This window comes from Diplotaxodon limnothrissa, linkage group LG14 (genome assembly GCF_057381915.1).
Source record: "Diplotaxodon limnothrissa isolate DT_005_m linkage group LG14, D_limnothrissa_male_GT1.1, whole genome shotgun sequence".
Classification (NCBI taxonomy): domain Eukaryota; kingdom Metazoa; phylum Chordata; class Actinopteri; order Cichliformes; family Cichlidae; genus Diplotaxodon; species Diplotaxodon limnothrissa.
The window spans coordinates 41,617,552-41,644,804 of NC_140609.1; the positions used below are offsets into that span (position 1 = coordinate 41,617,552).

The following is a 27,253-nucleotide window of genomic DNA, read 5'->3' on the forward strand; positions in this document are numbered from 1 at the left end:
TCCCTCCTGGAGAACACGGCGGGTCTGGGCCCAGCGCTGGAATAATAGCACAGGGCAGGATGGCTGCTGTGTTTGCTTCGGATTACTCCTCACCCCCTACCCACCCCTGTTGCTTGTCACGTGCTCCATAATGTTGTGCTGTGGACATTTATGTGCTTTTTGTGCAGAGGAGTTTTTTTGTTTTCTGTTCTCATGCTGTCCTTCCAGGAGCCCAGCATGAGTAGAGGTCTCTTTTTTTCACTCTTGGACTTTCCCATTGTAGTGTACATTTCAGTGTTTTTCCGTAATACTACTGATCTCCGACCTGTCTCCCCATGTGATGTCTTTGTTGTGTATGTAAGGTCGGGGGGTGTCCCATTTCACTGCAGGGCAACTTGCATGTGACAAATAAAGTTCTGATTGATTGATTGATTGATTGATTGATTGATTTACACTCATTCAGCTCAGCCTTTAAACAGGTAAAGCCCATGGTCACCGGGGCAACCATGGGCGAGCAGCAAGTCACCATACTGCAGGTGAACAAAAGTGATGAAGGAGAGAGCACTCCCCTAGTGGGTCCCAGGAATGAGGGGGAGGTGGGAGTCAATGGAATGAAGTGCAGGGCACTCATCAACTCTGGCTCCCAGATAACCAGTATTACACATCAGTACTGGCGTAGCCACACCACCCTCCATAAACAAAAGCTACAGCCCTCAAAAGTACCCATGGAAGATGCAAGTGGCCAGAGTGTCACCTACCATGGTGTGCTACACATCAACCTGAAATTGATGGGGAGAGAGTTTAAGGGTGTGCCTGCTTTTGTTGTCACTAACTCAGAGTACCGCTCCTCTGTTCCCCTGCTTGTGGGAACCAGTGTTGGTCAAGTTACTTGAAAAAAGTAATCAGTAACTAATTACTGATTACTTCCCCAAAAAAGTAATCCCGTTACTTTACTGATTACTTATTTTCAAAAGTAATTAATTACTTAGTTACTTAGTTACTTTTTAAAAACACGATTTACAACCTGAATAGGTGATAAAGTGATAGATCTTTCAGCCCAATTCTACTTTTTCTACATAATCCATCATACAAAATGTAATCAAATGGAAAAGTCTCTTTTTAAAACTTGTTTTATTAGTTTTAACCTTTTAACTTTATGCATCAAGCAAACATTTAATTATATGCAACATTCTCTGACTGGAAGAAATTAGTTTAACATTTAAACCTATTTTCTGCACATTCCAGCACATAAAATAAAATATTTTTTGTGTTTACACTCAGTCTTTCAAATAGATGCAAGTAAAACACAGCAGAAAATAAATAAAGTCAAAGACTCAGCGGTCCTGTTGCTCTATTTTCACCTGTAAAGCAGGAGTGGGGTAGGCGGAGGTTTACCCTGGTGCAGGTGTGCCGCGGTCAGTGGAAGAATCCGCGAGTTTCTCTGTGAGTTTCCCATTACGTCGTAGCTACTCGGTGCTTGTTGGAAGTTTAGGGGTTTTTTCGCTGTAAAAATAAGTTTTCTTCCCACGCACAGCGGACACTAATGTTTTTGTCACTTTTTATGGAATCAAACTCAAAGTAAGGTCAGTACTTCCACGCTTTAAACGCTGCACGCTCATACTCTCTCTGCACTCGATATATGATTCACTGTTGATCTGCACACAGCTGTTGTCACGAACGTCGCACTCGCTTACGTCACTGTCGTGAGACATTCTCGCAAAAAATCACGGTTTTAGTAACGCAGTAATGCAGCGTTACTACGGGAAAGTAACGGTAATCTAATTACCGTTTTTGCAATAGTAATCCCTTACTTTACTCGTTACTTGAAAAAAGTAATCAGATTACAGTAACGCGTTACAAGTAACGCGTTACTGCCCATCTCTGGTGGGAACTAATGTCCTCCGTGCCTCCAGAAGCCACCTCCAGGCAACCTACGGCCAGCAGTTCCTTCTCAAGGTCAAGGAGACTCATCCGGAGTGGTACACCTCCCTGCTAGAGATTGGGAGCACTGAACAGTGTGATATGGATGACACAGTGGGCCCCGTTGTTTACACTGGCCGTAAGGTACACATTCCAGCAGGGAAAGAGATGGATTTAATGTGCAAAATAAAAGCCGGACCGCAAAGAAAGACTTATACAGACCTAAATGAAGGTCACCCCTCCCTGCAGCTCACCCAAGACATTCCGGTTGCCAGAGTTCTTGCTGATGTAAAGAAAGGACTTGCCACTATCACCCAAGATGGCGCCAGTGTGTTCGGTTTGCCGTCTCTGTCTACGTCCTTGTCTTCTGTTGTTTTTTGTCCTTCTGCTCATATGCTATTCTGGTGGCTTTGCTTCGATTTCCTATGACCGGCTGACTCTTTTAAGTCTTCGCCCACTCCATACTTATGGGCCGGACCCCTACAGGCCGGAACCGTGTTGGAGCGTCAGTGATACCATCTCAACATAGATGGATTCTCGATCTGGTTCACGCTGTTTACTTTTAGACTGCTCAATCATCGATGGATTTAACCTGCTGAAAGTCAAGCATACCCAGCCCTTCCAGTGACCTGCTCGTCGGCTCGACTTTTATCATGAATGACTTTTTTACCACTACGGGTCTGGATTTACTGCTCCTGACAGAAACCTGGATTCGTCCTGGTGAGTCCTTTCCCTTTTCTGAGCTCCTTCCCGTAGACGGTGCTTTTTTCAGCTCACCGAGGCTTTCGGGTAGGGGTGGAGGACTTGCGGTGGTCTTTAGGAATAAATTCCAGATACGCCAGCTGCCCTCGCCAATGTTTGCTAGCTTTGAAGCACAATTATTGGAACTTGCTGGTCCCCCCACTGGCTCTTTGTGTTGTGGTCTACCGTCCTCCGAAATACAACAAGACTTTTATCAATGATTTTGCTGACTTTTTAGGATCTATTTGCTTAAATTATGACCGTCTTCTTATTGCTGGTTAACATTCATATCTGTTGTAAAGACGACAGGCTTGCCAAAGACTTTCTGGTTTTAGCTGATTCTTTTAATCTTACTCCGAGGGTAAATGCTCCAAAACACTCTAAAGGTCACACACTTGATTTGGTTTTCTCTCATGGATTGGACATTTGTGTCAGGGACACTAGCAACTTTGGGATTTCTGACCACTTTCCAGTCATTTTTCATGCTGATCTATACGAAACTGATCTGAACCCTGGGGGCCCTCGACGCCTTGGCCGTTTCAGTGATCCTGGGACTGTGGCTGAATGTGTCTTTCTCTGAATCTGTTCTCCCTGATACGGATGGCATCACACAGTCTTTATTTGATGACTTTGCCAACTCCCTACTTGCTATATGCACCTCCATACTGGACTCTGTGGCCCCTTCAAAACTGAAATGTCCTATATGCTGTTCCCGACCTTGATTAAATGACTCTACACGTGCCCTACGCCATACCAGCCACCAAGCTGAGAGGCGGTGGAAAAAGGATAGGCTCCAGGTGTCCCTTGTCCCAGCTGCTAAGATGGCTAAAGCGGCTTTTCTGTCAGCCATCGTTACTAATAATAGTCATAATCCATGCGTTTTATTCAATATTTTTAACTCCTTGGTTAACCCTTATCCTGAAGCATTGTGGCTGGCTTCTTCGGCTCTTTGTGAGCAGTTTTTAAATCACTTCACTGATAAAATCTCCACCTTAAGAGCCTTAAAAGCTTCGGGGATGTGCCAAGCCCCCGCTTTACGCTGCTCTATGACACTTGCTCAGTTTGAACCAGTGTCACTTCCTACCCTTAAGGGAATTATTGATCATCTAAAAAACTCAAATTCTGTTCACGACATTCTCCCATCTCGCATTATTAAGGAGGGATTTAATGTAATTAATGCAGAGGTCCTTCCCTGCCATGCGGGTACCTACTCCTCTTCCATTGCCCCCGTTATCTGTGGTGTCCCTCAGAGGTCTGTGCTGGGTCCTATGCTGTTTTCTCTATATATGTTACCCCTTGGTCGTATTATTGAAAAGTACAAACTTTTTTATCATTGCTACGCGGATGACATTCAAATTTATTTTGAATTGACCGAGGATGATACTTAGAATAGAATAGAATAGAATTCAACTTTATTGTCATTGCACATGCACAGGTACAGGGCAACGAAATGCAGTTTGCATCCATCCAGAAGTGCTTTAGTGATATAGCTATATTACAATATATATTAGCAATAATATAGATATGTGAGTATATTACAGAAATGGGTCTATTGTGTTTCTGCCATGTCCGACTCCTGCACTACTCTAGCAGAGACCCAGCATATCCGCATCACTGCAGCCGCAGCACCAATCCATCTGTCGATCTCCCGCTCCCTTCTCCTGTTACTCGTAAACAAGACCCAGAGATACTTAAACCCTTCCGCTTGGGGCAAGAACTTGTCCCTGACCCTCAGTGGGCACTCCACCATTTTCTGGCTGAGGACCATGGCCTCAGAATTGCAATGCTGATTCTCATTCCCACCACTTCACACTGCGCTGTGAACAGTTCCAGTGCCAGCTTGAGGCCATCACCTGATGAAGCTGGAAAAAGCAGAGATGTGGGATTATCTGAGATGACCCAAGTAGAGGTCCTTCACCACTTGGCTATGCCTAGAAAGTCTGTCCATAAAAATTACAAACACAATGTGTAACTGTCACGGTCCTGGGCCATTTGGCCTGGTGTTTTGTGTTTATTATTATGATATTGTGTTCTACTACAGCAGTCCCCAACCCCCGGGCCGGTACCGGTCCGTGAGTCGTTTGGTACCGGGCCGCGAGAGTTGAGGCTCAGGTGTGAAATGTCTGGTTTTCAAGGTTTTTATCGGTTTTCAGCGTCATTTTGTTATTGTTTTTATCGTTAACACGGTTTTCCTGGGTCTTTTCATGTGTGTTATGAAAAAAACTAATTTTTTTCGGTTCCGGTACTAGTTTTATTTTGTTGTATTTATCCGCGACACCTTAAAGGCCGGTCCGTGAAAATATTGTCGGGCATAAACCGGTCCGTGGCACAAAAAAGGTTGGGAACCGCTGTTCTACTGTATTCTGTCTATGTATTTGGGTTTAGACGTTTTAATTCGGTTTGGTTCCGTGTTTCGTCTGTTTTGTGTATGTCTGTGTGTCAGCTCGTGTCTGTGCATACCTGTTGTATTTCCTGTCTTACTTTGATAGTCCCTGTCCCGTGTGTAGTGTGTCTGGCTTTGCTTCCCCTTGTCTCGTCAGCTCTGATTTCTCCCAGCTGTGTTTCCCTCCTGTCTCCCATTCTCTGATTGCTCCTGTATGTATATACCTCCCTAATTTCCTTTGGGATTAATAAAGTATTCTGATTCTGATAAGCCCTGTGTTTTCCTCTGCTTGTTGCTGGTCCATCTGCGTTGTCTCCCCGAATCTCCTGGTGTTTCTGCAGTATGTTTACAGATTCCAGGTCGGTTTTGTTCGTTTTCTCAATTTAGCTCCCCTTTAGTTTCTGTGTATGCCATTCTCTGCTCCTGCTGTATCCTGCTCACCTTAAATAAAGCACTTACATCACAAGATGTGCCTGCATTTTGGGTGCTCTATCACAACCCCACACATGTGCCGCTGCAGCCGTGACAATATGGACCAGCCCAGTGTTCTGGTACAGACCCACTGCAATTCGTCCCGTTGGAGGAGCTTTGTGAGGACATTATTTACTTCGTTGAGAAGTTGGTAAACCTGTGGCTGAACCAGTCCGGGAAGGAGCTTCACCGCACTGTGGAGGCCTGGCTACAGCGACTTATTTCTGGTCTTCCATGAGCTCACTTCATCCCCTCGTACAGGATTTCCTCCTCAACGAGTTCCATCTCCACCCAGACACAGCCGCTTGCCTTCCCAGCCCGGTGGAGGATTCGTTGCCCGGTACGACGGAGGATGTTTTGCCCGGCCTGTCAGTTCAGCCTTTGGGAAGGAAGTGGCGCTCACACTGCTGACGCCCTCTCCATAGCCGGACCCCAGGATTTCAGAAAAGATGGCTGTGGTGAGTAAAAGAGAGACTTTTTTGGATGTTGAGACTGTTCACTCTGGCTCTAAGATTGTTAAAGACTGCTGTTCATCTGCATCTGCTCACTCTAAACAGAGAGCTAAACTCACAAGGACTGTTTTTTTTATTTTTTAGCCTGCTCCTCTGCCTATCAGTGCTCCAACCCCTCTTTCACTACCACCACCACTACTACTGTTAGCCCAGTCAGCTGCCCAACCTGGAGCTCAGGTACATACTCCATTGTCTGCATTTCAGTTACCTGCTCAGTGTGCAGCTCAACCATTAGTGCAGCCTGTGTCCTGGTGTCCGCCAAGGGTTCTGGAGAGCCCAGCCAGCGGTCTTCTGCCTCCACTGGAGGGTCTGAGGGGCCCATTCAGCCGTCTGCTGTTCCCGGTGGAGGGTCCGAGGGGCCCGTTCAGCCGTCATCAGTTTCTGCTGGAGGGTCAGAGGAACTGCTTCAGTGCCACCACATCCTCCATCTATGGTTTCCACACCGTCACCTGGCCCTGCCTCATCTGGTCCTGCCTCACCCGGTCCTGCGACTGCCACGCCACCATCAGGTACATGTCCTGTTCGGACGGCACGTATTGCATAGCCGTCTCATCCATGTTCGCCACGTCAACCCTGCCGGCCACTTTCCAAGCAGTTGGCTGGACATCATTGTTGTTTTGGGCCTGAACTCTGTCGTCGCTGCCATCCGTGCGGCCGGCCCCCCTTTTCCCCTTGGCTCCTGTGCTGTCGGCCTCTGGGTCGACCCCCTGAACTATCTGTGAACTGTTGCTGAGCTCCTGCGTTTCTTGTGGATTTTTTGTTTTGGACTCAGTCTCTCTGTCCTGGTCGCCCACCGCTCGCCATTGTTCGTCCTGTATCCGAGGTCTGACTACCGAACAAACTCTCCTTTCCAGCACCCTGGCATAGACTTTCCCAGAGAGGTGAGGAGTGTGAACACCCCTATAGTTGGAACACATCCACCACCACAGTCGGCCATTCAAGTCTGCAGCTCACCACCTGCGCTATACACAGTACAGGTAGACCACAGCTTTCCCGTCCTGAGTCGCCTGATGTTTTGCCAGAATCACTTCAAGGCAGTCCAAAAGTCTTTTTCCATGGCCTCTCCGACCTTCTCCTACACCCAAGTTTTTGCTTCAGCCACTGCCCAAGCCATGTTCAGCTTGGCCTGTCATGCTGCAGCTGCATCTAAAGTCCCACAGGCTAAGCCCGGCTGGATTTCTTCTTCAGCCTGGTGGCTCCCTTCATCTCTGGTGTCCACCATTCGTTACCACCATGACAGAGACCAACCGCCTTGTGGTGTAGAGCTCAGTGTAGCAGCTTCAGCAATGGAGATGCTCAACATGGTCCATTCCGACTCAGTGTCCCCTGTCTCATTGGGAATGCTCGTAAAGCTCTGCTGAAGGTGTGTGTTAAAGAGCTCACGAACCAGGGTCTGTGCTAGGTGTTCCCAGTGCACCCTCACTATACATTTAAGTACACCAGGTCTCTCCAGCATCCTCCCCCGGCATCTGATTCAACTCACCACCAGGTGGTGATCAGTTGACAGCTCAGCCCCTCTCTTCAACCAAGTGTCCAGAATTTATGGTAATACGATTACAAAATCAATCATTGACATGCGGATGTGTGTCAGGTTTACATTGTGGATTGTCATTTATGCTTAGAAATATTTACTCATATATGCTTAGAGTTTTATAATCGATTGCATAATGATAGGATGTCTGATCCTTAGCAGTCTGCAAAGACTCTGTGTGTCTCCCAGAGCACTCTGGCATGCACACACATCTTAAGGTCATGAGAGAGGTCGTGCCTTCTCTTACTGATTTATGGTATGGGAGGACACCTACTCTGTATCTGCTTAAGTTCAAGTGCCTGTTGTTTAGGTGGACCGCTGGACTCCTGGCACCAGCTTTAGGAGTCTTCACAGGGTCACATTTTGACCCCCCTCTCTCTCTCTCTCTCACACACACACACACACACACACACACACACACACACACACACACACACACACGCATGCCTATACGTACACACAGACAAGGTACTCTTTGTTTACATGTATGCCTATGTAAGACATCATATGTTAATGAACTTATGCATATTCATGTAACCACAATAAAGAGCAGTGTTACGAGGGAGCAGACGAGAGCGACTGGGGTGAGCGACAGGAACACGCTTGTCACAGTTCTCTCCCTCGTGCATGAAATCAAAGCGCTCTGCTTGGTGTGCCATGCTTTTTGCTGTTGTAGTAGAATTGTCTTGTTCCAGCGGTGGGTCTGTGCTAGACAGACCCATCACTGTCCCAGTGCCCTGTGCACTTATGGACACCCGTATGTTCGAACATGGTGTTCGTTATGGACAAACTGTGGTTTGTACAGTCCAGTAACAAAAAACCCCTTGGGTTCAGATCCAGGATGCTGTTCCTCCCAATCGAGCCCCTCCAGGTCTCACTCTCCCTGAAAATCTCCCAGTAGGAGAACAGTCCCCAGGTGGAGTGCCCTCAAGCACCCCAGGGACCCCAAGAAGGCTGGGTACTCTGAACTGTTGTTTGGTGCATATGCGAGGACAACAGTCAGGACCCATTCCCCAACCCACAGAGAACAAACCTTCTCATCCACAGGGAGAAACCCTGCAAGCCGAAGGGACACTAGGATACCCACCACAGCTCGCCCCCTCTCACCAAGGGCAATTCCAGACTGAGACAGAGTCCAGTGTCACAGTCTGGCTACAAAGCAGACTGTTGAGTGAGGAAGAGGACCCAAGTGCAGACACGCAAGAACAAAACGTAATCTTAACAGAAAACAAGCTGTTCATTAAGCCTGACAAAATAAATGCAAACAAAGGGCATTGGTGAAACTGAACAATAACCTAAACTTGGTGGACTAAAATTAAAACATGAAAAACCTTAAACATGGAGACCTGGCATGGATACATAGAAAGACCTGGAAACATGACGTGAACTTAGCAGACGATCTGATGATGAATGACTGGAAACAGACTAAATGCACACATGAGGTGATATGGGGAAGTGGAAACACATGGGGAAACAGCTGATATGAATGAACATAACATCACAGGAGGAGAGTAAAACTAAACACATGGATCGCAGAAGCACAATACCTCTTCAAAATAAAACAGGAAACTTAATGAGACGCAGACATGACAACAAGAGCTTGACAACATAAGATGCACTAACACGACGCACATGAAAGCAAAGGAAACTTAAACACTGGGGTTGAAGACCCAAGGTGATCTGAAAGATTAAACTACAACAAGGCAACCTAGGCAAAACAGAAATGAACTTAGAAAACCTAAAGGACTTAAACATAAACATAAACTCAAAACGTTGGGTCAGAAGACACAGGATCATGACTTCCAGCCCCTCTCCAGGAGATTGGTTCCTGACACCAAGCGATGTGTTGACGGGACCCCGACCTGTAAACCTCATGCACTAACTCAGACTCCATCCCCACCAGAGGGTTGGCATTCAATGTACCAATTGCTAGTCTTGTCTGTAAAGGTTCTCAGTCATCCAGGTCATCGTAGTCAAAGGAGCTTGCAAAGAAAAGCGTCTTCTTTAAGTTGCTTGAAAACGTTTCACCTCTCATCCGAGAAGCTTCTTCAGTTCTAAGGTCAAATGGTGGGGAGTCCCAGATTTAAATCTATGGTAGCAAGGTGTTTTGCAATGTTATAATGTTATAACATTTCAAAACACCTTGCTACCATCCTTGCTCCTCTCGTGGGGAACACCCCACACCACATCAAGAACTCCACTGACTTCACCGACAAGGTCCAGAAACTTCCCCTGGATCCAGATGAAACCATGGTGTCCTTTGATGTAGTCTCTCTCTTCACTTGCATACCCACCACGGAGGCCGTGGAGACTGTCAGAAAACGACTACAAGAAGACAGCTCCTTGGAGGACAGGACCAACTTCACACCCGATCAGATCTGCACACTGTTAGACCTCTGCCTCACCACAACATACTTCAAATATAACGAAGGCTTTTACAGACAAAAACATGGCTGTGCCATGGGCTCCCCCGTGTCACCTATTGTAGCCAACCTTTACATGGAGGAAGTGGAAAGGAAGGCTCTTGGCTCTTTCAAAGGAAGAGTACCCAGCCACTGGTACAGATATGTGGACGACACCTGGGTCAAAATCAAGACACAAGAAGTGGAATCCTTCACTGCGCACATTAACGCTGTGGATAAAAACATCAAGTTCACCAGGGAAGACACAAAGGACAACTGTCTGCCTTTCCTGGACTGCGCCGTGCACATTGAAGAGAACGGCAACCTCAACATCAAAGTTTACCAGAAGCCCACACACACAGACCAGTACCTCCTCTTTGACTCCCATCACCCTCTGGAACACAAACTTGGAGTAATCAGGACCCTACACCACCGGGCAGAACATGTTCCCTCTAAGCCTGAAGGAAAAAAAGAAGGAACACACACATGTAGGGAAGCACTTAAAACATGCGGCTATCCTAATTGGCCATTTATAAAGTCAGCAAAGATGCACAGAAAAGAAGACCAGACACCAGCGAGGGAGGAAAAGAAGGACAGACGCAACAACATTGTCATCCCCTATGTAGCCGGTGTATCAGAGAAACTCAGGAGTTTTCTCCAAGCACGACATCCTGGTGCATTTCAGACCCAGCAACACGCTCAGACAAAAACTGGTTCACCCGAAAGACAAAACTCCAAAACACAAACTTAACAATGTGGTGTATGCTGTACAGTGCAGCGAGGAATGCCCAGACCTCTACATCGGAGAGACCAAACAGCCACTTCACAAGTGCATGGCACAACACAGAAGAGCCACCTCCACAGGACAAGACTCAGCAGTCCATCTGCATCTAAAGGTCAAAGGTCACTCTTTGAGGATGCCAATGTTCACATGTTGGACAGAGAGGACAGATGGTTCGAAATTGGAGTGAAAGAAGCCATCTATGTCCACTGTGAGCGACCATCTTTGAACAGAGGCGGGGTTTACGACACCAACTGTCTGCCATCTATAATCCAGTTTTGAGTTCCCTCCCCAGACGCCTTAATGCCCACTCACATCCTGGACCATCTGACCTCAGGAATTCGCATGATAAGGTGGGGCCAGGTTTCACAATGAGCTCACCCGAAACCCTGGCTGATTGGGACCCACACCCAGTTTCACACCTTGGCTCAGGTGATTAGAGGATCATCAGGGGGTCCTTTGTCCCTCTGTGGGGGGAAACTCCCACTAGGTTTAAATCTGGGACTCTCCACCATTTGACCTTAGAACTGAAGAAGCTTCTCGCATGAGAGGTGAAACGTCTTCAAGCAACTTAAAGAAGTCCAGACGCTTTTCTTTGCAATTGCTAGTCTTGGTAGCCAGGGATCCATCCGCCAGGGCCTCTGTTCCTGGCCACCGCCCAACACACATCGCACCCAACTGCTATGGCACCTCCTGCAGCTGTTGGATCTACAAGAGGATGGGCCCAGGTCCCCTTATTCGAACTGTGCCTGGTTGGCCCCCATGAATCGCTCTTTGTCTGGTCCCTCACCCAGGACCAATTTGCCATGCGAGACCCTGCCAGTGTGCAAAACTGGAAATGTGGAAAATGTAGCAGGAGTCTCTGATGTGGGGATTACTGAAAGAGAGGGAGAGTGTAATTAATTCCTAAATCAAAGGCAGTGAGTTAGGAGCAATGTCTTACTTTGCAGGCAAAAATAGTGTCTAGTTGAGCAGCAGGATGAGACAGATGGTTAATCCCATCCTTTATTTCCAGAGATCCAGAGTGAAGCGGCGGGCAGGCAGGTGATGCAGGTGAGGCAGACACGGCCGAAGCGTGTAGCCTGAGTGGATAGGGTATCCAACTGTCTTGTTTTAGCCGGGACATACAGCTACCTTAAATGTCCCGTATATTGACGTTTACCTGCACTGTCAGTTTCTGACCAGCAATCTTGACTGCAATTGTATCAGACGCACACCAGATGTGAGGAGTAATATGTGATTAATAAAAATAAGGTGTCATTTGGTCTGCATAGCATAATAAACTGGGTAAGTGAAGTCTGTATTTACAGTATATTATTACAGTATATATTTTTTCTTTTTTGCTTATTTTTAAAAGGAAATGCCCGTGTAATTTCTGTTATCATTTACTGTATTGTTTAATAATGTTTTAGATGAGGAACTGATTAAATTGAATACTATATTCTTTTAACTCTGGACTCTGGCAGCCCTGCTGCCCTTTTGTTGTTGGACTTGTCAGCAGCTTTTGACACGGTCGACCATGACATCCTGTTATCACGGCTAGAATTTCATGCTGGCCTAAAAGGATCTGCCCTACAGTGGTTTCGGTCCTACTTGTCAGAAAGGTCTTTTCATGTCAATATGGGCCCCCATAACTCCAAAATAGCCCCTCTTAAATACGGTGTACCTCAAGGCTCTATTTTGGGTCCTGCCCTGTTCGCACTCTATTTGCACTCCATTGGGCTCCATCTTCTCGCGATGCAGCATTTCATTTCACTGTTTTGCTGATGATTTGCAGATTTATCTATCTTTAAAAGCAGGGTCAGACCATCCACAGCTCTCATTACGCTGACGATGTCAAACAGTGGTGGTCATTTAATTTTTTAAAGCTAAATGAAAATAAAACTGAGGTTGTCATTTTTGGCAACTTTAATCATATCGACAGCACTCTGGGCCCCTTTACTCGTATTGTAAATCACATGTAAAAAACCCCGGTGTCTACATTGATGGTTCTTTTAAATTGAATAAGCAGGTGAGTGCAGTAGTTCAGTCCTGCTTGTTTCAGTTAAGACAGCTAGCCAAGGTAAAGCCATCCCTCCCGGCTAACGTCTTTGAATGTGTTATTCACCTTTTTCTTACTTGCAGATTGGACTACTGCAATTCATTGTATTATGGTCTAGATCAGGCCACCATCCATCGTCTTCAGATGGTTCAAAATGCAGCTGCTCGCCTGCTAACTGGTACCAAACGGAGAGAGCATATAACCCCAGTTTTAGCTTCTTTACACTGGCTTCCTGTCGCCTACAGGATCCAATTTAAACTTTTACTTATTGTTTTTAAGTCACTTAATGCCCGAGCCCCTTCTTACCTGTCTGAGCTCCTCTCTGCCTATGCTCCAGGAAAAACCACGAGGTCCAGCTCAAAACTAATGCTATCCATCCCACGGACTAATCTCAAATCCCGTGGTGATAGATCCTTCTCTGTGGCAGGTCCCAGACTTTGGAATAGTCTCCCCTTAAATATTAGATCTGCACAAACACTTGAGCAATTTAAATCATTACTAAAGACACATTTTTATGCCCTGGCTTTTAACACACTATGACCCAAGCATTTGAAATAGTTTTAGTTATTGTTTTAATTCTTTTATTGTCCTATTATTGTTTTATACTGTTAGTATTGTATTACATTTTTGCTTTTTAATGCCATTTTTATATTGTTAACCACTTTGTGCAGCATCAGCTGTTTGAAATGTGCTATAGAAATAAACTTGACCTTGACCTTGACCACCATCAGCACAGCTGAGTGTGCATTGAGTGTCTCCAAAGTCTCCCTTATTTGATAGTTAGTAGTTAGTAAGCCCATGAGGTGATGAGTGATTGCAGATGAACAGTGAAGCAAGTTGCAGGTGAGTTGAGTACTGTTCCAGGAAAAACAAACTGGGCACACAAGAACACCACAGTTAGAATATGACGAGGCCATGCACAACCCCCTGATCCTGAAGAGAACTGAACACCAGAGGCCACACGCCCTGAGGATAACTATGTGTCATCCCCAAAAGAAGGAAGAGGGAGGCACACGGTGGAGCCTTCATAGCCAAAGGTCGGTCAAGAGGCCCAAAGGACCAGAGCCAACGGGCAACTGGCAGTGGTGGGTCATCCCTGCATGAGCAGGACAGGGCCATTATCCCTCAGATCCTCCAGAACAGCCTAGCACCAGCTGTTAGAGCAGAAAATCCGGGCTCACAAAAGTATGAGAATAGCAACACTACCTTCAGTGCCACTGTGTGAAGTTCTGGGTATTCTCCCATAACTTTAATCTGAAGGAAACAATAGGTTGGGATGTGAATAGAGCATTTTACTTCTACATACATTTCCTTGATGTTGTAAGTTTGTGGTTAATTTAATACTCTCAGTAAAATAAATAGCAAAGAACAATCCGGTAGGCCTACATTTATCTCTCCCCTCTGTCTTCCTCTAGGTACGTGGCAGTGCTGAACTGTGCTGCTGTGGGATAGAGGAAATACAATTAATTTGAGGTTGAATATTTACCAAATTTAGAGTAAAAAAAACTTCTGAACTAATCTCTCTCTCTCTCTCTCTCTCTAGGAAGATTTATAAGAAGCTGAAGCAGTGTTTCAGCTCAGTGGGGACAGGGCTACGGGACATTTTGTTAGTTATTTCTAAACTAAACCTTTAATTGACATTGTTATGTTCTTTCCCTGACAATGAATTGCTTTAGTATTATAACACTCACTCATCCTCAGGTGAGCTTAATGTGTAAGGTGCATGTGGTGTCAGTGCAGTCCAGTTTCAAGAAAAGGTAAATTATTTATTGATGTGAACCAGTCAATTGTTCTAAATCCAAAGAACAATCATGATAAACACCACACAGGTCTCCTTTTTCACCCTTACTGGCTATTTTGACACAGGACATGTAACTAACTTGTGCTTCTTTGTTATTCTTGCTTTATATTTTTTCATTGTAGGTTCCAATGTCCTGCTGATTGTGGTTATCTGTGTGAACAGAAGCTTACATGAACCTATGTACATGTTTCTGTGCAGCCTGTTTGTGAATGAGCTGTATGGTAGTACAGGGCTGTTTCCGTCCCTCCTGGTTCAGATCCTCTCTGATGTTCACACTGTTTCTACCAGTATCTGTTTCCTGCAGGTTTTCTGTGTACATTCATATGGGGCTGTAGAATATTTAAATTTAGCCATCATGTCTTACGACAGGTACCTTGCTATCTGCTGTCCTCTGCAATACAACACACATATGACATCAAAAAAAATTGGCATACTTATAGCTGCAACGTGGTTCTATCCTTGTTTTGCAATGGTTGTCTTGCTATCTTTAACTTCACCTTTGCAGTTCTGTGGAAACACAATTTATAAAGTATACTGTGACACACACTCTGTTGTGAAGTTGGCATGCTCAGACACCACTGTGATCAACTTGTATGGCCTCCTTGCTACTTTTAGCACAATCTTTGGCGCTTTGCTTTTCATTCTTTACACCTACATGAAGATTCTGCTGGTTTGTTTTTCTGGTTCTGATCAGACGAGACAGAAGGCTATCAGTACCTGCACGCCTCACCTGGCTTCCATATTGAACTTTTCCTTTGGAGCCAGCTTTGAAATTTTACAGAGCAGATTTAATATGAAAAATGTGCCAAACATGCTGCGCATATTTTTATCATTATATTTTCTTACATGCCAGCCGCTCTTCAATCCTGTGATGTACGGCCTGAAAATGACCAAAATCCGCAACATCTGTAAAAGTCTGATAACAAACACACACCTCTGAAATAACAGTTATTGACCATTTTTAAGCCTATATGTGTATGGTGTATTACTTTTCTTCTCTTACAAATTCTGCCTCTGAATTGTAATTTTCAGAACACCTCCACCAATCCACTACAGTTGGGTAATATTAGACATTTAGGTATACATTTTCCACCAGGCTCTCAGACTTGAATTACATTCCCCTACTGAAAATGTTAGAGGATGATCTCACATATAGGAAAACTTTTACCTATATATCTCATGGGAAGAGTAGTTGCCAATAAAGTGACGATTTTGCCTAAAATAAACAAGTTTTGAACTGGTCACAAATAACCCTTGTAGTGCTTGGTTTACATCACTAGATTCAAACTTTTGGAAGTTTTAAGGAAAAATAAACTGTTACGGATAAATATAAAAACTCTGCAAAAGCCCAAACACAATGGTGATCTTTTTATTACTACATTTTATCTCATGCAATAGATTGTCATATCTTTCAAAATGGACCTTCTAGGTCCCTTGGCTGGACCTAGAAAAATTTCTAATCTCGCACTCATCAGCTCCAGTATTAAGAATCATGACTGCTTTCAAAGCCTTCACATAAACACCTCTTACAGTCTGGTGGAAATTTTTAAAAAGAACTTCACCTCTTCATTTATCCCATGTCAACTAACAGCCATTTGGAACAATCCAGAAATTTGCATTGAAAAGAAAATACTACATTTATTTTTGTCATTCATGAGAAAGCGATTTAAAAAAATGTAGAAAATACTGTGGAAACTTTATTTCAGCTTATATCAAAATATTTAATCAGAAACAGTAAATTTACTGAATATAATCAAATCCATCACACGACTGAATCTAGAAATACCTACATGGGGAACAGAATTTCCAAAATACAGTATCTCCAATGTATGTTAAAAATGTATGTTAATTAAGATTAGATTAATTTTCCAGATTGGAGTTGTAAAGGAATTAAATACTTAGAACATATATTGGAAGAAACAGACTTTATATCGTTTGACGGACTAGTTACACAATATGGGATCAACAAGAAAAGATTTTTAGAATATCCATCCATCCATCCATCCATTTTCATCCGCTTTGTCCGGGCCGGGTCGCGGGGGCAGCAGCCTAAGCAAAGAGGCCCAGACCTCCCTCTCCCCAGCCACCTCCTCCAGCTTATCCGGGGGAATACCAAGGCGTTCCCAGGCCAGCCGAGAGATATAATCTCTCCAGCGTGTCCTGGGCCTGCCCCGGGGCCTCCTCCCGGTGGGACATGCCTGGAACACCTCACCCAGGAGGCGCCCAGGGGGCATCCTTGTCAGATGCCCCAACCACCTCAGCTGGCTCCTTTCGATGTGGAGCAGCAGCTGCTCTACTCTGAGCCCCTCCCGGATGGCCGAACTTCTCACCCTATCTCTAAGGGAGAGGCCAGCCACCCTTCGGAGGAAGCTCATTTCTGCCGCTTGTATCCGCGATCTCGTTCTTTCGGTCACTACCCACAGCTCGTGGCCATAGGTGAGGGTAGGGACGTAGATCGACCGGTAAATTGAGAGCTTCGCTTTTACACTCAGCTCCCTCTTCACCACGACGGACCGGTGCAGCGTTCGCATTACTGCAGCTGCAGCCCCAATCCGTCTGTCGATCTCCGGCTCCCTTCTCCCATCACTCGCGAACAAGACCCCGAGATACTTGAACTCCTCCACTTGGGGCAGGAACTCATCCCCGACCCGGAGTGGGCACTCCACCCTTTTCCGGCTGAGAACCATGGCCTCAGATTTGGAGGTCCTGATCCTCATTCCCGCTGCTTCACACTCGGCTGCAAACCGTTCCAGTGCGAGCTGGAGGCCCTCACCCGATGAAGCCAACAGAACCACATCATCTGCAAAAATCAGAGATGAGATTCTGAGGCCACCTAAGCGAAAGCCCTCCGCCACTTGGCTGCGCCTAGAAATCCTGTCCATAAAAATTATGAACAGAACCGGAGACAAAGGGCAGCCCTGGCGGAGCCCATCACCCACCGTGAACGAGTCCGACTTATTGCCGGCAATGCGAACCAAGCTCTTGCAACGGTTGTATAGGGATCGAATGGCCCGTAGCAATGGGCCAGACACCCCATATTCCCGCAACACCCCCCACAGGACACCCCGAGGGACACGGTCGAATGCCTTCTCCAAGTCCACAAAACACATGTAGACTGGTTGGGCAAACTCCCATGCACCCTCAAGTATCCTGGAGAGGATAAAGAGCTGGTCCAGTGTTCCGCGACCAGGACGAAAACCGCATTGTTCCTCCTGTATCCGAGGTTCGACTAACGGACGAACTCTCCTTTCCAGCACCCTGGCATAGACTTTCCCAGGGAGGCTGAGGAGTGTGATCCCCCTGTAGTTGGAACACACCCTCCGGTCCCCTTTCTTGAAGATGGGGACCACCACCCCGGTCTGCCAGTCCACAGGTACTGCCCCTGATCTCCACGCAACATTGCAGAGGCGTGTCAACCAGGACAGCCCTACAACGTCCAGAGCCTTCAGGAACTCGGGGCGGACCTCATCAACACCAGGGGCTCTGCCACCAAGGAGTTGTTTAACTGCCTCAGTGACCTCGCCCCCGGAAATTGGCGGGTCATTCCCCTCATCCCCAGACTCTGCTTCCTCCTCGGAAGACGTGTCAGTGGGATTAAGGAGGTCCTCGAAGTATTCCTTCCACCGCCTGACAATTTTCTCAGTCGACGTCAGCAGCGCTCCACCAGCACTATACACAGTGCAGGTAGAGCACCGCTTTCCCCTCCTGAGACGTCTGACGGTTTGCCAGAATCTCTTCGAGGCAGCCCGAAAGTCTTTTTCCATGGCCTCTCCGAACTCCTCCCACACCCGAGTTTTTGCTTCAGCCACTGCCCGAGCCGCATTCCGCTTGGCCTGTCGATACCTGTCGGCTGCCTCCGGAGTCCCACAGGCTAACCAAGCCCGATAGGACTTTTTTTTTAGAATATCAACAAATTAAATCCATAGTAAAAAAGAAATTTAACCTCAGTCAAGTTGAATTACAAACTCCACCAAGTGTGCTACATTTTCTTACTCTTAAATCCCCCAAATAAATTGTCTAAAATATACAGAACACTTTCTAAATTAGATGAATCAATATCACTTCCTATTGCAAAGTGGGAAGCAGATTTATCAGGTATGCTTAAAAACCTTTAAATTGATTAAAAATCCCAGTCTGCAATTAATACAATACAAAATACTACATAGAGTGCACTATACAGGTCATCGGATGTTCAAGATGGGCTTTACATCTTCCAACAACTGCTCACACTGTCAAGGCAATACACCAGACAATTACATCCACGCTCTTTGGTTCTGTCCACCAGTGCAGAAGTTTTGGCACGAGATATGTGAAGACTTATCAAAGTGTCTGAAATGTAAAATTCCAACCTCCCCTTTAGCGTGTTTGTTGGGCAAATTGGATGATGTCACTACAGAAACTAATACAGTCCACATGGTTTTTACTGCCCTATGCATAGCCAAGAAAACGGTCCTCATGAACTGGAAAAATAAAAATAATCTTAATTCTAACCAATATAGAAACCATCTAACAGATCACATTAGTCTCGAGACAGCCTCTCCCACCACATTAGATCAATCCCTCTGAGCCCCTTTGATCGGCTACATCACCTAGCAGGGGTGGGGAGGCGTGGTTTGGTCCCGCCTTAGCTATTGTGGTTGATGCGGAGGTTGGGACGGGCTTAGGGCATCTGGAGAATCCCTAGGGACGTTATCCCTGGAGGGCTTAATCCGGGGGTTGTGGTCATAACCTGGTTAGTGGCTCTGGTTGCTCTTAGAGGGTGTTCTCCTCTACTCCACGTGCAGCAGGGCTGGGGGAGGGTCTGTGCTGGCGGACGTAGGTTACTGACCTGGTAGCCTGGCTGCCCCTGAGTGGATCCAGCAGGCGTGGGGGTTCGGGGGTGCTTCGCCTCCGTGCTAGGGCTCTGGCTGGGCCTTGGGGGCTTCGGTCCTCGTTGGTGTGTCGCCGAGGTTGTGGGCGGGTGGGTGCACGGGGGCTCAGCCCTGGCGCAGGGGGCCTCTGGTGCATCGGCCTAACTGGGGGGCTCTTTAACTGGCAGGGAGGTTGTTCCATCCTTGCAGGAGTCCACTCTGCAGGAGAGGGAGAGACATAGGAGAGGTGGAGAATAAACTTAACCTGGGTGTCTACTGTTGTGTAGTCTGGGAGATGATTGAATGTTGGGTGGGTACAGTTTCCTCTGCGATGGGGTCGGGTAGGCTGCCCCGGGTCCTGTGGGGCTTGGTGGTGCTGCTGCCGTAGGCTTGGGCTCCCTTGCCTTGGTGGGTGCCGAAGGACAGGGGTGCCTACTTTTCCTGCCCATCACCGGCTGCCACCCCAAGGGCCTTGGGGTGCAGGTGTGTCACCAGGGTGCAGGGGAGGCACCCGCCCCCTTCTGGCCACCTGTGCCTCAATTTTATTCCACAACTTAGACATCCACATTACTCACAATCACATAACACATACATATAGGGCCTTGACGGTCTGTGTATTCGTAGCTCGTCCACAGAAGGACTGGTAGCTCCCCTTACGATAAGGGTTCAGATCGCGCGAACAGGTGTGAAATGTGTGTGTTTAGTTAGTTTGTTTGTTTGTTTGTTTTAATCAATTTTAAATCATGCTTTTTATTTGCTTTTGTTTCTAATGTCTCTGTAAAGCACTTTGAATCACCTTGTTGTTGAATTGTGCTATACAAATAAATTTGCCTTGCCTTGCCTTGCCTATTCAACCCCACCTCTGGCGCTGGTGCCCACCTCTCAATTTTAAATCCATGTAGACATTGAGGGTTCTTGGGAGGGGCCGTGCTAACACCTGCTGCTCTCTGGCAGCAGCACCATCGGGGCGGGGGGGCTTGGAGGAGGTGTTGGCCGTCCGATTGGGATCTGGGATGCGGGGCCTCCCTGCTGCTGCGGAGCCTGGGGCGGTCTGCTTGCCTCCACCCCGGGGGAAAGAGTAACATCTCCTGGGTCTAGCTGCCGTTTCCCCCTCTGGGGGCGAGGGTACCTGGACCCGTGGTATAGAGTATGTTTGGGGAGTGTGATTGTGTGAACATGTCCATTTATGTCTATCCTTACACTGGGTGAGTGCTGAGTATTTGTATATGTGTGGATGAGGGTGGAATGCATGTTTGTGTCTGTGTGTGCCTGTTTGTCTGTGTCTATGTTGGGTCTTAGATTTCTGTGAATTTGCTTTACAGAAAAAATGACAGCATTTTTTCTGTAAAGCAAATTTACCTTGCCTATGGGTATAAATAAAGTTACCTTGACCTTGATCTTGACTCCACCTCTCTGGGAACTCCCAGGCCCTCCGAAGTATGGAGGCCTATCTCCCCTCATCACACTCCCTGCCGGTAACTGATGCCCTCAGGGGTCGGTGTGTTGGTGGTTCTTGGTGTCCGGGGCTGGGTGCTCAGGTATGTACCAGCTCACTCCCGGTGGCTACTTGGCAGGGCCTGGCGCCTGTTGCTCGGTCAGGCCTCTTCCAGTGCGTAGGGGGCCCTCGAGCCTCCGGCCTCTGGGCCTGCGGCTCGGTTCACTCCGGCACAGCTGGCCGCCGGCAGAGCCGGGGGGCACGCCAGTGCAGCCCCCTCTGGCTTCTGCTCTGTGACTACTGGGTGACCCCTCGTCTGGGGCTCTCCTCAGTTCTTCCCAGGACAGTGGCACGGATGCCACCGAGAGAATAACTTCAAGGCAGTCCAAAAATATTTTTCCAATGCCTCTCTGAAGTCCTCCCAGACCCGAGTCACGTTCTGCTTGGACTGCTGGTATGCATAGGCTGTCTGCAAAGTCCAATATGTTAACCAAACCCAGATCAATGATACGATTATAAGATTGATCATCGATGTGGCCTAGGTTGTTACTCTTGCACAGAAGTCCAGTTTTAGGTCAATCAGACCCTTCCCCCCAAGTTTCACTGTAGTTGCCCACATGAGTGTTGAAGTCTCCCAGAATGACGACCCAGGTGGAGCGCCCTCAAGCAATCCACTGTTAGGGTTGAAAATATTTTATTTTCCTACTAAAGAAAGCTGGTTTCAATCATTTTCATATAAACACTGCAAGTGTGCTCATATGAATTGGCACTCCGTCTTTTGAAGGTCGAAAGCTTTGTTCAGTGTGACTGTCCAGATATATTGTTGAAATGATGTAGAGTGCAGAGGGTTGATTGCAAACACGCTAAATATTTTTAAAATACAGCACTTTAAAGTGACGGGAACATTTCAGTAATGATGTTTTTCACTTCATTGATGGACAGCGTTGGGGAGTAACGGAATACATGTACCGCCGTTACGTATTTAAAATACAAAATATGAGTAACTGTATTCTGTTACAGTTACCGTTTAAAAAGGTGGTATTCAGAATACAGTTACTTTGTTGAAATAAATGGATTACACTGCGGTACTTTCCTGTTTCATTTTGTCGCGGGTCAGGACTGTTTGGGTTTGTTTGACAGCTACGTGCTGTTGTTCCAGGCGGCAGCGTTACGGTTGCCATGGTTACAGGGCGACGCTCTCTCTCTCTCTGCGACTGTGTGTTTCCTGGGTGAGAGAGCGCCTTTTCGTTGTTGTGCTAAGCTAACAGGCAGAATGCTACAAGCATAGCTCTAAAGAATGTAGCATCATGGGCAGTGTAGTCCGTGCTGCAGGGAGAATGGACTGCCATACACGTTATGTGTCTGTGAGCGCGAGGAGGGAGAAAAGGGGGAGTGGAAAGGTACGAGTTGTCATCGAGGAAAAACGGGAGCTGGAAGCATGTAAATATAATAATAACCACTGCAGCCAAGAAGAGTGCCTGACGAGCCCAGTTGTAAGTAAGCTATTAAGACTCGACTGTACACCGTGTTCGTGTTTTCCTCCGAAAACAATAAGTTCCGTTGGAGCAGCCTTTCAACGCCTCTCTCTGTCTCTCGCAAGAAAAGTTGACCCACACAACAAAGTAAAGCTATTTTTCGGCTACGAGCCGACAGGGACCCCGCCGTATTAGTCAGAGGTCCCTTTACTACAGTTCGGAGTCGCGGACCTTCAGTAACAGTAATAAATCACACAGCAATAGTACATTCACGTTGTTGTAAAAAGCACGATAATATATTAAGTAATCCAAAGTATTCAGAATACGTTACTCTCATTGAGTAACGTAACGGAATACGTTACAGAATACATTTTGGGGCATGTATTCTGTATTCTGTAATGGAATACATTTTAAAATACCAGCAGACTGAGAGACAGCTTTTTCCATCAGGCCATCAGACTGCTGAACACGTCATAGACACCTCAGCTTCACTACTGGAACTTCAACATTATGCACTCCACACTGTATATAAATGCCACTTGTTTTGCACATATTCAACTCTGTATATTTTATATATTTTATTATTATTATTATTATTATTTTATTTTATTTTTTTACTATTTAATTTGTAAAAATGTGTATACACACACACACACACACACACACACACACACACACGTAGGAAAATATTTAGTATACACATCCAGAAATGCATACACTATTATATATTGTACATATATTTATTAGTTTCAGGTTGGCCATTCTTGTATTTTGCTCGTTTGTGTTGTTGTGTTTGCACATCTCTGTTGCTTGTGGGGCTCGCACACAAGAATTTCACTCGCATGTGCTGTGCCAGTGTGCCTGCACATGTGATGTGACAATAAAAAAATAAAAAAAAGTGATTTGATTTGATTTGATAAGTAACCTTCCCAACACTGTTCATGGATCAAGTATTTCTTTATTTTAGGCAATTTATTGTGTAGTCAGCAGAAATTACACAACCATCAAGCAGACATAGTAATTAAAAAATATACATAATAATACAAAAAATGTAACTCTAACCCAAAATCTCGAAGTCGAGAATAAAATAGTAACATTCAAACATCCTAAGGCATTTAAATGACCCATGGCTGCCTGGAAATAAGGTTTAATTTCTATTTTTTCTTAAGGTTGACTTAAGGTGTAGCCAAAGCCAAGAAACTCCTTAGAAAATGTATGTCTAGGATCATCGTGCAAAACTTTACTTCAATTTAAAGGTCTAAGTGTCAGCAGATTTTTACATAAAATGCGGATCTTAGTCATGTTCAGGCCATAAACTAAAGGATTTAATAGTGGTTGGCTTATTAGCCAATATAATGAGAGAAATATACGTAACAAAATAGGTACACCGCTCATATTGAACCTACTCTGTAATATTTCAAAGCAAGCTCCACATGAAAAGTTTAACACACAGGCAAGATGAGGACTGCAGGTAGTGACAGCTTTCTGCCTCATCTGTTTGGAACCAGAAGAACAAACTCTAAGGATTTTTATGTAAGTGTAAAGCATGAATATCAGAGGACAACATACTGTGCATAAAACAATAATAATTCCATATATATTAAGTGCTTTAGTGTCAGAACAAGCCAGCTTTATGACAGAGTAGTTGTCACAGTACACTTTGTCAATAATGTTCCCACAAAGTGGTAAAGTGGAGCTCAATGAAATCATGAGAGCACATGCAAGAATAGCATATAACCATGTTATAGCAATTAGTATAGCAATCCTCTTGGGTGTCATGTATGTGTTGTATTGCAATGGAAAACAGATAGCGAGATATCTGTCATAAGACATAACAGCCAGATTAAGATATTCAGCACTCCCATAGCAGTGAATACAATAAATCTGCAAGTAACATAAAGATGCAGAAATGATATTAATATCACAGATGATGTGAAGCAGGAGCAGTGGAAACAGAGATGTGCTACCATACAGTGCATTCACAAACAGGCTGCACAGAAACATGTACATAGGTTCATGTAAGCTTCTGTTCACACAGATAACCACAATCAGCAGAACATTGGTGCAAACTACTGAAACAAAGAAACACATGACAAGCATAAAAAATAAATACTTGAAAATCCCAATATTCAAGAATGCAAGTCTGAAATGTGAGAACTGTGTAGAGTTTGTCATGATTACCACTTCAGTTGATAAAGCTTATTGACAGTGCCCACTGGATGATGTGATTTTAACAGACTGAAACTGTGGTCAGTTTGTCTGTGGTCAGATGAAATTACTCAATGTGAAATCAACATCAGCTTGGTTTTAGACCACTGTGTAAATCCCAGTGTCTACCTGCTGTCCTTACCTGGTCACAGTCAGCCCCTCCTAACTGAGTGAAACTCTGCATTCCCTTTTAACTATTTCAGTTCAGTTCAGCCCACGGCAAGAGACTGACCCTATTACCCAACATCCCACAGGAAGTGTCTCTTGGTAACGTTGGAAGTTTGTTCTATCTACACAAACAACTATAATCATATTTTGCACTTTAATAAAGAATCCACAGACGCAAGAGGGTTTTTTTTATTTGTGGGATGTGTTTGTATGTTTGCTTTTGTATGTGTCCGTATTTTAGATATTTTAGATTATGATTCCATGACCAACAAGGTCAGTAATAAGGAAAAAGCTACACACTATCATGGGTTGCTTTTGTGTAATGGACACAATGGTTTTTTTGCCCAGATTGTCCCAGTTTTCCCAGTTAAACACTTAACATTCTAAAGTTACTGGTTTCCCATTTTCCACATACTTTTTACTGTTAATTTCCTAATGTAATTACGAGTGACAACAGTAGGGTACCAGTATGTGCCTTGAGACGTAGAGAGAGGTATTTGTTGCTGCTTGCCAAAAATGAAGGACATTTTTCAAGATACTCTGCTGAACACAGAGAGCTCTGAATGGTGCAGCACTTGGTACTGCTATCAGAGGAAAGTCATGTGTGACAAAAAGGAGCCAAAGCATACAGTGTTGCGAGTCAAGCAATATTTATTTGCAGTGTTTTCTTTCGCCCTTATCAGAGCAGCTTTCCAGCTACCTCCATTGTTCCACATCACACACTCTGCACAGATTCGGGTGTTTCTTGGCAGCTCGGACTTACTGCCCTCCTCCTTTGGCCCCGGTGGCTTCTGAAGTAGAGAAGGTGGATTAGGTAATGCTCACCGGCCGTGACAACCAGCCTCCCCTGACACCCTGAACCTGCTGGTGCACCACTGCCCTGCAGCTGAGCCACAAACCACACTTTGCCAGTTGGGTGGGAGAGGAAATCAGCCACGACCATTTGTGCCTCCAGCCTATGGACCACTTTGAACTTAAAAGGCTGAAGAGCAAGAACCCACCGTGAGATCCGTGCATTGGGATCTTTCATGCAGTGGAGCCAGTGCAGGGGGGCATTATCCAAACTGAAGGTGAAAGGGTGGCCCAGGAGGTAATAATGGAGGAAGTTGACCACCCACCAGATTGCCAAGCACTCTGTCTCCACGATGCTGTACCTGGACTCCCACTCCAAAGGTTTCCTGCTGATGTACACAACCTTTCTTAACTGCTAGGAAAAAACAGCCCCCAGGCATACGTCAGTCTGCATCAGTCTGCAGGATGAAAGGTAGGGAAAAGTTAGAAATGGTGCAGGGGTTCCCCACAGAAAACCTTCTTCACCTGTGCAAAAGCTGCCTGGCACTGTTCTGTCCAATTGACCAGATCTGGTCCAATCAGGGACATCCTTTTGGATGAGATAAGTTAAGGGGCTGGTCAGCTCCACTAAGTTCAGGACGAACCATGGATAAAAACCAGCAAGCGCCAAGAGCTGTCACACCCCTGTTTTAGTCTTAAGATGGGGGCAGGCTGTGATAGCCATTGTTTTATCCACCTGCAGGCGCACCTGCCCACTTACCATGTGGTACCCCAAATATAGTCCAAATATAGTGGACTGTGGCCACCCATTGCCCAGGCAGCACATGCAGCCTGTGAACGGAACACCTGGCCTATGAGGCCAGTGTTAACAGACCTCTCTGCATTGAATCATGCTTGTTATTAACCTCTGTCTCTCTTCCACATCATGTCTTTGTTTTCCTTCTCACATCCCAACTGGTCGCAGCAGATAGCCCCGCCCCTCCCTGAGCCTGGTTCTGCCGGAGGTTTCTTCCTTCTTCCTTACAATAAATGACTGTTACTGTGATTTTGCACTGTATAAATACAATAGAATTGAACTGAAATAGATATAATAATCTTTTTCTTCAGACAGCTTTCAATTTGTTTCCACTCATGTACTGTTGCATGAGATAAACATCAAAACCAAACAGAAACAGTTGCATAACTGATCATGTGCCAGCCACAGGCCTGCACTTCATCTGTCACCACAGATGATCCAATTGGTAGGTAAAGTAGGAGCTAAGTGCATGATATTTAAGCCTAGAGAGAGACCTAGCTGTGGGAACAGACTCTGGATTTGCCTGAACTGGAGCCAATGAATTATCAGACTTCTATTAAGGGCACTTTGGATGATTGTTGAACACTGACTATAAACAAAACACACTGAACTTAACCTCCCAAGACTGCATTTTGAGTCCTGCAGCTCTCCTTAGTTATGACACCTCCTCAGTAAATTAACAATATGTGCTGCTAGGATATGCTCTGCATATGTATTTTTGTATGGTCTTTATATGAAATGCCTTGAAGCACCTGTCTTTGTGATTTAATTCTATATAAACAACATTAAAATTGAAACTTAAAAAATGTTTTTTTATTTTTCACATGCAATGATCGAAACTGAAGAGAAAAGCACAGTGCAGCATTCGATACTGTCGACCATAATATCCTATTAGAGCGATTAGAACATGCTGTAGGTATTACAGGTACTGCACTGCAGTGGTTTGTATCATATCTGGATGATAACA

The 27,253-nt window shown here is 45.5% G+C and overlaps 2 protein-coding genes across 2 annotated transcripts; one reads left to right on the top strand and one right to left on the bottom strand.

Annotated features, from left to right (window-relative positions):
• The first annotated feature begins 14,572 nt into the window (after positions 1-14,572).
• Positions 14,573-15,502, top strand: LOC146619559 (olfactory receptor 4B13-like). Its single transcript, XM_085370237.1, has one exon. The coding sequence runs from the start codon at positions 14,573-14,575 to the stop codon at positions 15,500-15,502; it is 930 nt and encodes a 309-aa protein (XP_085226363.1).
• An 8,065-nt stretch (positions 15,503-23,567) lies between these two features.
• On the bottom strand, positions 23,568-24,497 carry LOC146619560 (olfactory receptor 6N1-like). The gene is made up of 2 exons (XM_085370238.1): positions 23,837-24,497; positions 23,568-23,749 (listed from the first exon to the last, which is right to left on the bottom strand). The coding sequence occupies exons 1-2, from the start codon at positions 24,495-24,497 to the stop codon at positions 23,568-23,570; spliced, it is 843 nt and encodes a 280-aa protein (XP_085226364.1).
• Between the last annotated feature and the right edge of the window lie 2,756 nt (positions 24,498-27,253).

Excerpts from the sequence above, each read along its gene's own strand:
- LOC146619559 (XM_085370237.1), top strand. The coding sequence starts at position 14,573 with ATGATAAACACCACACAGGTCTCCTTTTTCACCCTTACTGGCTATTTT.
- LOC146619560 (XM_085370238.1), bottom strand. The coding sequence starts at position 24,497 with ATGACAAACTCTACACAGTTCTCACATTTCAGACTTGCATTCTTGAAT. Across the intron at positions 23,750-23,836 it reads CATAAAAATCCTTAGAGTTT|CTTGCTTTGAAATATTACAG; the intron begins GTTCTTCTGGTT and ends TTTCATGTGGAG.